Below are 13604 nucleotides of genomic sequence, written 5' to 3'. Positions count from 1 at the left end.
CCCACTCGTGCTAGCCATTTCAGCCCTGGGAAAAAGTCTCTTACTATCCACATGATCAATGCCTCTCATCATCTTAGACACACACATGCCTTTCATCAGCTTATCCTTTCTTAGATAAGGAGCCAAAACAGCTAACAGTACTCCAAATGAGGCTTCATCGGTGTATTTTATTTTCCAGTCGGGGTAGTTTCAGCAGAGGTTTGTTAGTGTTCAGTGAGAAGCCGAGTCTCCTTAACCTTACTGGATGGTGTCGACTGCTCAGTGTGGTCAAGGTGGGCCTCTGTGGGCAGGTGAGAGGGAGATGGCAGGGTCGGGTTGGTCCAGGCCTGACCTCGAAGTTCAGGTCTGTGGGTACCTGACCTCCTCTCTCTCTCTCTCTCTCTCCTCCAGTTCCGACCTCACCTTGTCCTGGTGGCTGCTGGGTTCAATTGCACTATTGGAGACTCTCAGGTAAGAGGGTAGCCCGTGGGCGAGGCAGGGTCCACGGTGAACTTCTCAGATCTCCCCTCTAACTAAACAGCTCAGCCGCGCGGATCTACCCCCTACCTCGCTGCACCTCTTCCATTCCCCAGTCTGTGACTCGCTATCCACCCGAAACCCAGGGGGGGGTCACAGGATGACTGTGCAGAGTCCATGCACACACGCACTCACATACGAAATGCTCACACAGTTACTCGCATTCAGACTAGCACATACAGATAGATGAACTCACACAGACACACATTCGCATACAAATGCACAGTGCACACATGTGCACTCATTTGCAGGCACGGAGATGAGCAGGCAGACACAGAGACACAGGCAGACAAAGATGCAGGCAGACAGATGGAGACATGCACAGAGAGGGAGACACAGACAGACTCACACACACACTTGAAGAACCACGGACACACATTCAGGTCAAGCCCAGTGCTCTGTAGCCACGACACAGCTCTCGACGTGCTGAACTCCAGGCCTGGCCAGCTCTCCGAAAGTGTATCCCCCGGTGGGACTGTCCCGCACTGACGCTCTCTTTTGCTGATTACAGGGGAAAATGCTGGCGTGCCCAGCCTCTTTCGCCCACCTCACTTACATGCTGATGCCTCTCGCCTCTGGAAAATTGATCCTGTCCCTGGAGGTATGGAAATGGACCTGGGTGGGATATCTCCTCACACCCCCAACGGACGCAGTCTGTCATCCCCTCCCATCCCCAACGGACCCAGTGGGACGTCCCCTCGCACCCCCAATGGACCCAGCGGGACGTCCCCTCGTACCCCCAATGGACCCGGCAGGACGTCCCCTCAGGTCCCCAACGGACCCGGTGGGACGTCCCCTCGTACTCACGACGGACCCGGAGGAAAGTCCCCTCGTATCCCTAACGGACCCGGTGGGACGTCCCCTGGTACCCCCAACGGACCCGGTGGGACGTCCCCTGGTACCCCCAACGGACCCGGTGGGACGTCGCCTCATACACCCAACGGACCTGCTGGGACGTCCCCTCATACCCCCAACGGGCCCAGGGGACGTCCCCTCCTACCCTCAATGGACCCAGCAGGACGTCCCCTCATACACCCAACGGACCCGGTGGGACGTCCCCTTCCATCCCCAACGGACCCGCTGGGACGTCCCCTGGTACCCCCAACGGACCCAGCGGGACGTCCCCTCGTATCCCCCAACGGACCGGGCTGGACGTTCCCTCTCATCCCCAACGGACCTGGGTAGGACGTCCCCTCCCATCCCCAACGGACCCGCTGGGACGTCCCCTGGTACCCCCAATGGACCCAGCGGGACATCCCCCCGTACACCCAACGGACCTGCTGGGACGTCCCCTCGTACCCCCAACAGGCCCGGGGGACGTCCCCTCGTACCCCCAACGGACCCAGCAGGACGTCCCCTCATACACCCAACGGACCCGGTGGGACGTCCCCTCCCATCCCCAACGGACCCGCTGGGACGTCCCATCACATCCCCAACAGACATGGTGGGATGTCCCCTTGTACCCCCAACGGACCCGGTCCCCTGGTACCCCCAATGGACCCGGTGGGATTTCCCCTCGTACCCCCAACGGACCCGGTGGTACGTCCCCTCCCATCCCCAACGGACCCGGTGGGACGTCCCCTCACACCCCGAACAGACCCGCGGGGACGTCCCGTCACATCCCCAACGGACCTGGTGAGACGTCCCCTCGTAACCCCAACGGACCCACGGGGACGTCCCATCATATCCCCAACGGACCCGGGGGGACGTCCCATCACATCCCCAATGGACCCGGTGGGACGTCCCCTCGTATCCCCAACGGACCCGCTGGGACGTCCCATCACATCCCCAACGGACCCGCTGGGACGTCCCATCATATCCCCAACGGACCCACAGGGACATCCCATCGCATCCCCAACGGACCCGCTGGGACGTCCCATCACATCCCCAACGGACCCGGTGGGACGTCCCCTCGTACCCCCAACAGACCCGGCGGGACGTCCCCTCGTACCTCCAACGGACCCGGGGGGACGTCCCATCACATCCCCAACGGACCCGGTGGGACGTCCCCTCGTACCCCCAACAGACCCGGCGGGACGTCCCCTCGTACCCCCAACTGACCCGGGGGGACGTCCCATCACATCCCCAACGGACCCACAGACTTGCTGGGGTGGGGAGGTGTGGAGGTACTGGATCCCATGTTGCAGGGTTTAACCCAACTGAGTTTCTCTCTCATCCTCTTCCCCTCCACCTCCCCCTTCTGTCCCCCTCCCTCTTCTCTTGCCATCTCTCTGCACCCCTCTCTATCTGCATATCACTCTTAATATACACTTCATCCTGCACCTCTCACCCCCCTACCCCCTCTACCTCACCCCTCCCTCTCCCCCTTCCCACCCCTCTCTCTCCCGTTCCCCTCTCCCCAACCCTCCCTCTCCCCTCTCCCCTCTCCCCAGGGAGGCTACAATCTACGTGCCACAGCAGAATCCGTCTGTGCCTGCCTGAAGATTTTACTGGGTGACCCCTGCCCCCAACTGGAACTACCCTACTCGCCCAGGCAGAGGTGAGAGGTCAACAGGCAGCGAGGGTGCTAAGGGTCAGGGGCCAGTAGCAGAATGGGGTACATATTCCAATCGGCTGTCAGCACATCCTGAACCCAGGGGCCAGATTTTCCCTGCAAGCTTTCCCTGTTCAGCACCCCACTGACAAAGGGTCACAAGGGGAATGTGCAGACTCCACAAGCACATATTCACTGACGCAGACCCTCGTGTGGGCACGTTCACTGATACACACACACACACACACACACACACACACACACATTCTCTCTCTGAAGCCCTGGAGCAGTAGCTCTACTCACTGTGCTGCTGTGTCTGCAGTGGTAACTTCCATTATAAAGCCCACTCCCTATGGAGGCAGGGATAGATCTCGGCCTGGGTTCCTGACTACATCCACACTTTTCCTGACTCCCTCACATGAAGCCCTGCTTGTCAGACACTCTGTGTCTGACCTTGGGAATGTGTGTGGAGGAAGCTTCGCTCTGTGTCTGACCCCGGGAATGTGTGATGGGACGGTGTGGAGGGAGTTTCACTCTCTATCTGACCCCGGGAGTGTGTGATGGGACGGTGTGGAGGGAGTTTCACTCTGTGTCTGACCCTGGGCGTGTGTGACAGGGTGATGCAGAAGGAGTTTCTCTAATGATTCCTGCTTTGCGTTTTCAGTGCCCTGGAGTCAATATCCTCCGTCATTGCTGTTCATCGCAAGTACTGGAAGTGCCTTATGAACCCAGGTCAGTGTTGTGGGATCACACTTGCTCAGCACTTTTAGCCGGAGGCCTTCCCTTGCTAATCCCCAAAGGCAGCGTTCCCTCCTCAAGCTGACACGAACAACACACTGACTGACTCCACGAAGCCCCAGACCCGTTCTGTGCTCAGGCAGCCGCCACGCTGCCGTCACCCCTGTGTCCCCAGTCGCCCAGTCTGGACACTTTACCCTTCCAGCTTGCATGTCCACTCCCACCTCATTCCCTTGCTCAAGTCCCTCTGTCTCTTGCACCTCCTGCTTACCCTTCCTCCCCCCTCACCTCTCCTTTCCCTCATCCCTTCACCCTTCTCCTTCTCCATGGCCTCCCAGCCCCTGCCCTTCTCCCTCACTGCTGTCGTTCGCTTTGCCCATCCCCCCCCTGTGGCTCTTGTCTCCTTTACCGTCCTCCTGACCTCTTTGACGCCTGCCCTTCGCCAACCCTACCCTTTTCCCCTTCCTCTGTCAGACTGTCCAAAGTACCATTAGCCCCTGACCTCTGTCTTACCTGTGCAGTTGATCCCTGACCTCTCTTCCCACTTACGGATGTGCCATTAGCCCCTGAATTGTTTCCAACCCTCCGGACACGCGGTTAACCTCTGACCCCTGACTGATCGCTGAGAGACGCCACTCGCCCGTGAGCTCGTTGAACCCTGGGTGGCCTCTGGCTGGAAATTTATCCTGTCTCTGAGCCGCTGCTGTCTCCCCCAGAGACGGGCATCTTCCGCAACACCGCCCACGCCCACCCCAGGCGGAAAGATGTCACCAACGTAGAGGACACACTGGACCGCATCATGCAGGAGGTGATGAAACCCGTCGCCCCACATCGGACCGGGCTGGTGTACGATGAAGCCATGAAAGAACATTACAACATGTGGGACCCGTGAGTGAGATGGCTACCACGTGCGGTTTGTCTGCATTGGTGCTGCGTGTATGTGTGTGTCTTGGCCTATGCGTCTGTGTGTGTGCATCAGAGTACAGTCGGTGAGTGTGTTTGTGTGTATTGGTGTTTCTGTGTGTGTGTCAGCATAAAGACAGTGCGTGCATCTGCATGTGGACTGTTGCTGCGTGTATATTGGAATCTCATTGAAACCTATCAGATGTTGAAAGGCCTCGATAGGGTGAATGTTGGAGAGGATGTTTCTTATGATGGGGGAGTTTAAGAACCAGGGGACACATGTAGAATAGAGGGGCATCCTTTGGAATGGAGATGAGGAGGAGTTTTTTTTAGCCAGAGTGGTGAATCTGTGGAATTCATTGCCTTGGGTGTCAAGTCATTGGGTGTATTAGAGGCAGAGGTTGATAGATTTTATTAGTCAGGGCATGAAGGGATACGGAGAGAATGCAGGAGGCTGGGGCTGAGAAGGGAATTGGATCAGCCATGATAAATGGCGGAGCAGACTCGATGGGCCAAATGGCCTAATTCTCCTGTGTCTTACGGTCAAATATTGACGTTGTGTATACGTGTGCCTGTGTGTGAATTGGTGCTGTGGGTATGTGTGTGTCTGCGTGTGTATTGAATTGAATTAACTTTATTACTTACAGTTTTTGCATAAGTGAGTACAGATCTTTACGTTACATCTTCGTCTAGATGTGCAATTTATAGTAATTTGTAATAAATAGTATGTGCAACAGGTATTGGCTTTGTGTCAGCTTACAGTGAGTGTGCCCGTATATGTGTCTGTGTATGTCAGTGCATGTTGATCATTCATCAGTGGAATGAGGTTAGGAAACTTACTACACAACTCTTAATAATCGAAGCTTGCACTTTATTGTTTCTGCACAAACAGCAACATAACTATGTTGACCCCAGGCCAACAACTTAAAGCATGAATTCTGTTCCCTCTGTACCAATACTCACTCCAATCATTTTTTCAGTTTATAACTCTGACATAGGGACTCTCCATTGGCCAGACAATCAATCCTCTCCCAGCTCCTAAGATGGGGGTTCTTCCTTGCAGTGGTGAATCCCCAAAGTTATTGCTACCTTGCATTCAAAGCCCCTGCTTTGACATTCATTCCTTATCAGTTCAAACATTTCCTTTTAGTGTCATCTGACCCATTGGATGTCCAAGGGCTACACAACTTTGTTTTAGGTGACTTCTGTTGTTCTTTTCCACTCTGGTTCAGACCAGTCACTCAGACACTGGGAGATAATGAGACTACTTTTGCAAACCTACCTTTGTTCACGATACACAACTTATCTGAGAATGTGCTCAGATTAACAGGTTAGTAGCAGAAACTCGAAGTGTCCACATTCAGTTGCTCTGATTAGATTCTCCTAGATCAAGAATCATTTCAAACAGTTCACAAGATGGAGGTTACAGAGCAGCTTCACAAAATGGCAGCCTCTATCTCCTTCAGGCAATGGCAAGAACAAAGACCATTGGTTTGCATGCTTCCACTGACCGTGAACCATTCAATCTTGATGATTTTCCCCATATTTTAATTCCTCCACGGCCAACAATCTGTGTGTCAGTGTGTCTACAATTGTGTGTTGGCATGCGTATCTGTATGTTTGCATGTATTGTCAAACGTGCATATGTGTTGCACCTCTAATTTTGCACAAGCTTAATGTGCGTGTATTGCCATGTGTCTGCACTCCTGTCGGCATGTGTGCACGTGTGTTTGGCACGGTGCAGCGTTAGTGTGTGTGTGCCCACGGGTAGACACAGTTCCTGCCCTTTGGCGGTTTGCCTGGTATGTGTAGCTCATGTTGGTAATCCTAGTCATGTGGCTACGTGCGGAGTGTGCGAAAGCTGTGTTAAGGCTGTGCCCGTGTCCGTGTGTGGGAGTCAGATTTCGCGCAGGCTGTGTAAAAAGCACGAGCTGTATTAAGGTTGTGCATGGTCCTTCTGTGTGCGTGAGAGGATGTGGGGAAAATGCAAGCCGGGGTTAGGGTTGTGACCTGTGTATGTATGAGCCCATGCAGGATGTGAGAAATGTGAGCTTGGTTAATGTGGGGAGAATGCTAGCGCTGAACCCCCACCCTTGTCTCCTGCTGCAGGGATCACCCTGAGAACCCACAGCGAATATCCCAAATATTAGCCCGTCACCAGGAGCTGCATCTGGTGGAGAGGTGCCTGTCCATTCCTGCCAAGCTGGCCACCGAAGCTGACCTGGACCTGTGCCACGAGTGAGTGCCTGGTTGGTGTGGGCTGGGGGGCAGAAGAAGCAGTGGTCGGAGGCAGCAGAGGCCTTCTCAAGGCAGCCCCATCTGACTGATGTGACGTTTCATACCCTCGCTGTACCATAACTGCAGGTCTGCCCAATGCAACCTCAGCTCGGCACTGAAATCTGCCATCTCCTTTCTTGCCGTCCTGTGCCACCTCCACATAGCTGATACTACAACATAGAATGGTACATCCCCTGCCCCCGGGTGTCCCGTTCACCCCCCCCCCCCGACCCCAGGTGTCCCGTTCACCTCCCCGACCCTGGGTGTCCCGTTCACCCCCCTGACCCTGGGTCTCCCGTTCACCCCCCCGACCCTGGGTGTCCCGTTCAACCCCCCCGACCCCGGGTGTCCCGTTCAAACCCCCCTGACCCCGGGTCTCCCGTTCACCTCCCCGACCCTGGGTGTCCCGTTCAAACCCCCCTGACCCCGGGTCTCCCGTTCACCCCCCCCGGCCCTGGGTGTCCCGTTCACCCCCCGACCCCGAGTGTCCCGTTCAAACCCCCATGACCCCGGGTGTCCTGTTCAAACCCCCCTGACCCTGGGTCTCCCATTCACCCCCCCCCCGACCCCAGGTGTCCCGTTTAAACCCCCCTGACCCCAGGTCTCCCGTTCAACCCCCCCCCCCGACCCCAGGTGTCCCGTTTAAACCCCCCTGACCCCGGGTCTCCCGTTCACCCCCTCCGACCCCAGGTGTCCTGTTCAAACCCCCCTGACCCCAGGTCTCCCGTTCACCCCCCCCCGACCCTGGGTGTCCTGCTTACCCCCCAAACCCATAACCAAATGCAGAATAGTTACAGTTATTAACTGCATCGCATAAGGGGCAAGGGTCATGACGAGGTAGATTGTGAGGTCAAGAGTCCATCTTACTGTACTTGGTGACCATTCAAGAGTCTGATAACAGCGGGTTAGAAGCTGTCTTTGAACCTGCCGGTACGTTCTTCAGGTTTTTATATCTTTGGCCTGATGGGAGAGGATTAATTATTGTCACATGTACCGAGCTACGGTGAAGATCTCGTCTTGTGTTCTGTTCGTACCGATCAGATTGTTACATAATGCATTCAGGTAGAGCGAGGTAAAACAATAACAGCGCAGATTAAAGTGTCACAGTCACAGAGAAAGTGCAGTGCAGGTAAACATAAGGTGTAAGGTCCTAACGAGGGAGATTGTGAGGCCAAAAGTCTTTCTAATCGTATGTGGGAACAGTTCAAGACTGATAACAGCAGGGTGAAAGCTGTCCTTGATCCTGTTGGGATGTGCTGTCAAGCTTTTGTGGGGATGGGAGAAGAGAGAATGTCCAGGGTCGATGGGGTCTTTGATTCTGCTGGCTGCTTTACTGAGGCAGCGAGACATGTAGACTGAGTCCATAAAGGCTTTTATCATTTACCTGATGGGAGGTTTTGGGGGTCGGGGTGCTTTCCATCTCCCAGATTTTCATCCTGCACCAGAGCATCGGTCAAAAACTGACCTCGCCGTGCTTTTTTGTTTGTGGTCTCAGCTTATTGCTGTGTGGGATTGTGGGTCTTGTAACGGTGAACAAAGTTACCGGAGGGACACTGACACTGGAAGTGTTTTATTCAGCAAAAACGAGCAGCAGGCGTCATACTGAAACCCTCTTGGAAGAAGAGGCCTGCTCGACCCAATATTACATAAATTTTTATATGCTAAAGATCAAAAGTAACAGCAGGACAATTCTATAGTTACAGTGTATCTACAATGCTTACTTTGAATTACATATAGAACCATAGAACATTACAGCACAGAAACAGGCCTTTTGGCCCTTCTTGGCTGTGCCAAACCTTTTTTCTGCCGAGTCCCACTGACCTGCACCCGGCCCATATCCCTCCATACACCTCTCATCCATGTACCTGTCCAAGTTTTTATTAAGTGTTAAAAGTGAGCCCACATTTACAACTTCATCTGGCAGCTCATTCCACACTCCCACCACTCTCTGTGTGAAGAAGCCCCCCCCCCCCATGTTCCCTTTAAACTTTTCCCCCTTCACCCTTAACCCATGTCCTCTGGTTTTTTTTTCTCCCCCGGCCTCAGTGGAAAAAGCCTGCTTGCATTCACTCTATACCCATCTATCTATATATCCATCTATACCCATCATAATTTTATATACCTCTATCAAGTCTCCCCTCATTCTTCTACGCTCCAGGGAATGAAGTCCTAACCTATTCAACCTTTCTCTGTAACTCAGTTTCTCAAGTCCCGGCAACATCCTTGTAAACCTTCTCTGCATTCTTTCAACCTTATTACTATCCCTCCTGTAATTCGCTGATCAAAACTGCACACAATACTCCAAATTCGGCCTCACCAATGCCTTATGCAACCTCACCATAACATTCCAACTCTTATACTCAATACTTTGATTTATAAAGGCCAATGTACCAAAAGCTCTCTTTACGACCCCATCTACCTGTGATGATGCCACTTTGAGGGAAATTTGTATCTGTATTCCTAGATCCCTCTGTTCTACTGCACTCCTCAGTGCCCTACCATTTACCTTGTATGTTCTACCTTCCAAAGTGCCCTACTTCACACTCGTCTGTATTAAACTCCACCTGCCATTTTTCAGCCCATTTTTCCAGCTGGTCCAGATCCCTCTGCAAGCTTTGAAAACCTTCCTCACTGTCCACTGCACCTCCAATCTTTGTAACATCAGCAAATTTGCTGATCCAATTTACCACATTATCATCCAGATCATTGATATAGATGACAAATAACAATGGACCCAGCACTGATCCCTGTGGCACACCGCCAATCACCGTCCTCCACTCAGAGAAGCAATCCTCCACTACCACTCTCTACCTTGTCCCTTTGAGCCAATGTCTAATCCAATTTACTATCTCACCATGTATACCTAGCGTCTGAATCTTCCTAACTAACCTCCCATGCAATACCTCGTCAAAGGCCTTACTGAAGTCCATGTAGACAACATCCACTGCCTTCCCTTCATCCACTTTCCTGGTAGCCTCCTTGAAGAACTCTAATAGTTTGGTTAAACATGACCTACCACGCACAAAGCTGTGTTGACTCTCCCTAATAAGTCCCTGTCCATCCAAATATTTGTAGATCCTATCTCTAAGTACTCCTTCCAGTAATTTACCTACTACCGACATCAAACTTACGGGCCTGTAATTTGCTGGATTACTTTTTGAGCCTTTTTTAAACAACAGAACAACATGAGCTATCCTCCAATCCCCCGGCACCTCACACGTAGATACCAACATTTTAAATATATCTGCCAGGGCCCCTGTAATTTCAACACTAGTCTCCTTCAAGGTCCGAGGGAATACCCTGTCAGGTCCTAGGGATTTGTTTACTCTTATTTGCTTCAAGATAGCAAGCACCTCCAATCTGTATAGGTTCCATGACCTCACTACTTGTTTGCCTCATTTCCATTGACTCCATGCCAGTTTCCTTAGTAAATACAGATGCAAAAAAAAAATTAAGATCTCAAACAGCAACACACACAAAATGCTGGTGGAACACAGCAGGTCAGGCAACATCTATAGGGAGAAGCGTTGTCGACGTTTCGGGCTGAGACCCTTCGTCAGGACTAACCGAAAGGAAAGATAGTAAGAGATTTGAAAGTAGTGGGGGGAGGGGGAAATACAAAATAATAGGAGAAGACCGGAGGGGGTGGGATGAAGCTAAGAGCTGGAAAGGTGATTGGCAAAAGTGATACAGAGCTGGAGAAGGGAAAGGATCATGGAACGGGAGGCCTCAGGAGAAAGAAAGGGGGGGGAGCACCAGAGGGAGATGGAGAACAGGCAAACAACTAAATATGTCAGGGATGGGGTAAGAAGGGGAGGAGGGGATTTAAGATCTTCCCCATTTCTTTTGGTTCCATACATAGCCAACTACTCTGATCTTCAAGAGGACCAATTTTATCCCTTACTATCCTTTTGCTCTTAATATACCTGTAGAAGCTCCTTGGATTATCCTTCACCTTGACTGCCAAAGCTACCTCATGTCTTCTTTTAGCCCTCCGGATTTCTTTTTTATGTGTTTTTTTTTTGCACTTTTTATACTCCTCAAGTACCTTATTTGCACCGTTTCCTATACATGTCATACATCTCTCTCCTCTTCTTTATCAGAGTTCCAATATCCCTAGAGAACCAAGGTTCCTTATATCTTATTCACTTTGCCTTTAATCTTGACAGGAACATACAAACTCTGCACTCTCTAAATTTCTCCTTTGAAGGCCTTCCACTTACCAATGATATCCTTGCCAGAGAACAACCTGTCCCAATCCACGCTTTTTAGATCCTTTCTCGTTTCTTCAAATTTGGCCTTTTTCCAGTTGGGAACCACAACCCGAGGACCAGATCTATCTTTATCCGTGATCAAGTTGAAACTAACGGTGTTATGATCACTGAAACTAAAGTGTTCCCCTACACACACTTCCATCACCTGTCCTAACTCATTTCCTAATAGAAGATCTAATATTGCATCCTCACTATATATTAATTTAGAAAACTTTCCTGAACACATTTTACAAACTCTAACCCATCTAGACCTTTAACAGTATGGGAGTCCCAATCAATATGTGGAAAATTAAAATCCCCTACTATCACAACTTTATGTTTCCTGCAGTTGTCTGCTATCTCTCTTCAGATTTGCTCCTCCAATTCTGGCTGACTATTGGGTGGTCTATAATACAAACCCATTAATGTGGTTATACCTTTCCTGTTTCTCAGCTCCACCCATATGGCCTCAGTAGACAAGCCCACTAATCTGTCCTGCCTGAGCACTGCTGTAACATTTTCCCTGACTAGCAATGCCACCCCCACCCTTCATTCCTCTGCCTCTATCACGTCTGAAACATCGGAACCCTGGAACATTAAGCTGCCAGTCCTGCCCCTCCTGTAGCCAAGTTTCACTAATGGCTACAATGTCATAATTCCATGTCAATCCACGTTGTCAGCCTTCCCCACAATACTCCTCGCATTGAAATAGACACACTTCAGAAGCCTTTTACACAACCCTTTTATTTGTGACTTTGCATGAAACTTTAACATCATTTATTTTCACCCCCGCTCCACTATCTACTCTGGCACTCTGGTTCCCATCCCCCTGCAAATCTAGTTTAACCCCCCCCCCAATAGCACTAACAAACTTCCCTGCAAGGATATTGGTCCCCCTGTAGTTCAGGTGTAACCCGTCTCTCTTGTACAGGACCCACCTGCCCCAGAAGAGGTCCTAATGACCCTGGTCTGAAACCCTGCCCCCTACACCAGTTCCTCAGCCCTGTGTTCATTCTCCAGAGCATTCTACTCTTACCCTCACTGGCACATGGCACAGGCAGCAATCCTGAGATTACCACCCTTGAGGTCCTGCTGTTTAACTTCCTACCAAGCTCTCTATACTCATTCTTCAGGACCTCCTCACTCTTTCTTCCTACGTCATTGGTACTGATGTGTACCATGACATCTGGCTGATCACCCTCCTATTTCAGAATGCTGTGCACACAATCAGAGACCTCCCTGACCCTGGCACCCGGGAGGAAACAAACCATCCGGGAGCCAAACACCCAAAGTTTTCAGAGGTATAGTTTTCAAACAACACCTCCTTCGCACCCACACTCCAGACACCCAAAACGTTAATCAGCATTGTCTAGTTTACAATCAACTCAGCTCCAGGTATACTGTTGTTCAGGGCTGCTTTTTAAATTCAATCTACAGTCCACTGTCAGATTGTTGATGGAGTTAATATTTACTCTGTACCCTAACTCCACAATATGCCCTAACAGGCCTGACTCCTTTCTCTGCTGCACCTTGTCCTCCCTCCTCCCCCACCCACACCTCGCCCCAATGTCCCCACTCAGCTGATGGTACTTGTATCTTCTGCTCAGTGCGAGGTGGGGGCATGGGGAGGTTTAACATTCTACCTCAGATTTTTAGTCGGCACCAGAGCATCGGACAAAAATAGACATGCTTTTTTTTTTGTTTTGAACTGTGGCCTTACGGACTGTGCTTGCTTCCACGTGGGAGTGTGGGTCTGACAGCTTTCTCTGCTCCCCCCACCCCCCCCACCTCACCCTCCCCAGCCGGAATTACATCAATGTCCTGAAGGCCTCGGAGGGCTCCAAGCCTCGCGAGCTGCACCACCTGTCGTCCGAGTACAACTCCATCTTCATCTGCACCCGGACCTTCAACAGTGCCCTGTTGGCCGTGGGCTCCACCTTCAGTGTGGTGGAGGCGGTGCTGCAGGGGAAGGTGAGCGCCTGCTGGCGGGACCGGTGGGGAAGCACGCGCGCGTCAAGATCAGGAGGTGATTGCCTTACGCCTTTCTCCCTACCCCCCTTGCTCTACGTTCCTGGTGATCTTCCCTACCCGGTTGTCTCAAATCTCCCTCTGCTGAGGAGGCATTTTTGCGACTGAAATTGGATTATTATTGTCACGTGTACAGAGATACAGTGAAAAGATTGTCTTACAGTATGCTATATGACGTGGGCGATCATGGTCTCTGACCATGATTGTTCTTGGCAAATTTTTCAACAGAAGTGATGTACCATTGCCTCCTTCTGGGCACTGTCGTTACATTATCAATTCTCTTCAGAGATTGTCCATCTGGTGTCGGTGGTCGCATAACCAGGATTTGTGATCTGCACCGGCTGCGCATACAACCATCCACCACCTGCTTCCATAGCTTCTAGTAACCCTGATCG

At 51.6% G+C, this 13604-nt stretch overlaps 1 protein-coding gene across 1 annotated transcript in view; it reads left to right on the top strand.

Moving 5' to 3' along the window:
- The window catches only part of LOC132390208 (histone deacetylase 6-like), a gene marked incomplete at its 5' end in the record, with an annotated part of 144307 nt that overhangs the window by 58016 nt on the left and 72687 nt on the right, over positions 1-13604 (top strand). The window contains 7 exons of the mRNA XM_059962809.1: positions 391-450; positions 1028-1117; positions 2910-3016; positions 3675-3742; positions 4465-4636; positions 6761-6889; positions 12984-13152. Coding sequence (XP_059818792.1) covers positions 391-450; positions 1028-1117; positions 2910-3016; positions 3675-3742; positions 4465-4636; positions 6761-6889; positions 12984-13152 — 795 coding nt within the window. The remainder of the gene's footprint in view (positions 1-390; positions 451-1027; positions 1118-2909; positions 3017-3674; positions 3743-4464; positions 4637-6760; positions 6890-12983; positions 13153-13604) is intronic.

Source organism: Hypanus sabinus, unplaced genomic scaffold, assembly GCF_030144855.1.
Source record: "Hypanus sabinus isolate sHypSab1 unplaced genomic scaffold, sHypSab1.hap1 scaffold_803, whole genome shotgun sequence".
In the NCBI taxonomy this organism is placed as follows: Eukaryota; Metazoa; Chordata; class Chondrichthyes; order Myliobatiformes; family Dasyatidae; genus Hypanus; species Hypanus sabinus.
This window is presented reverse-complemented; position numbering and strand designations above follow the sequence as displayed.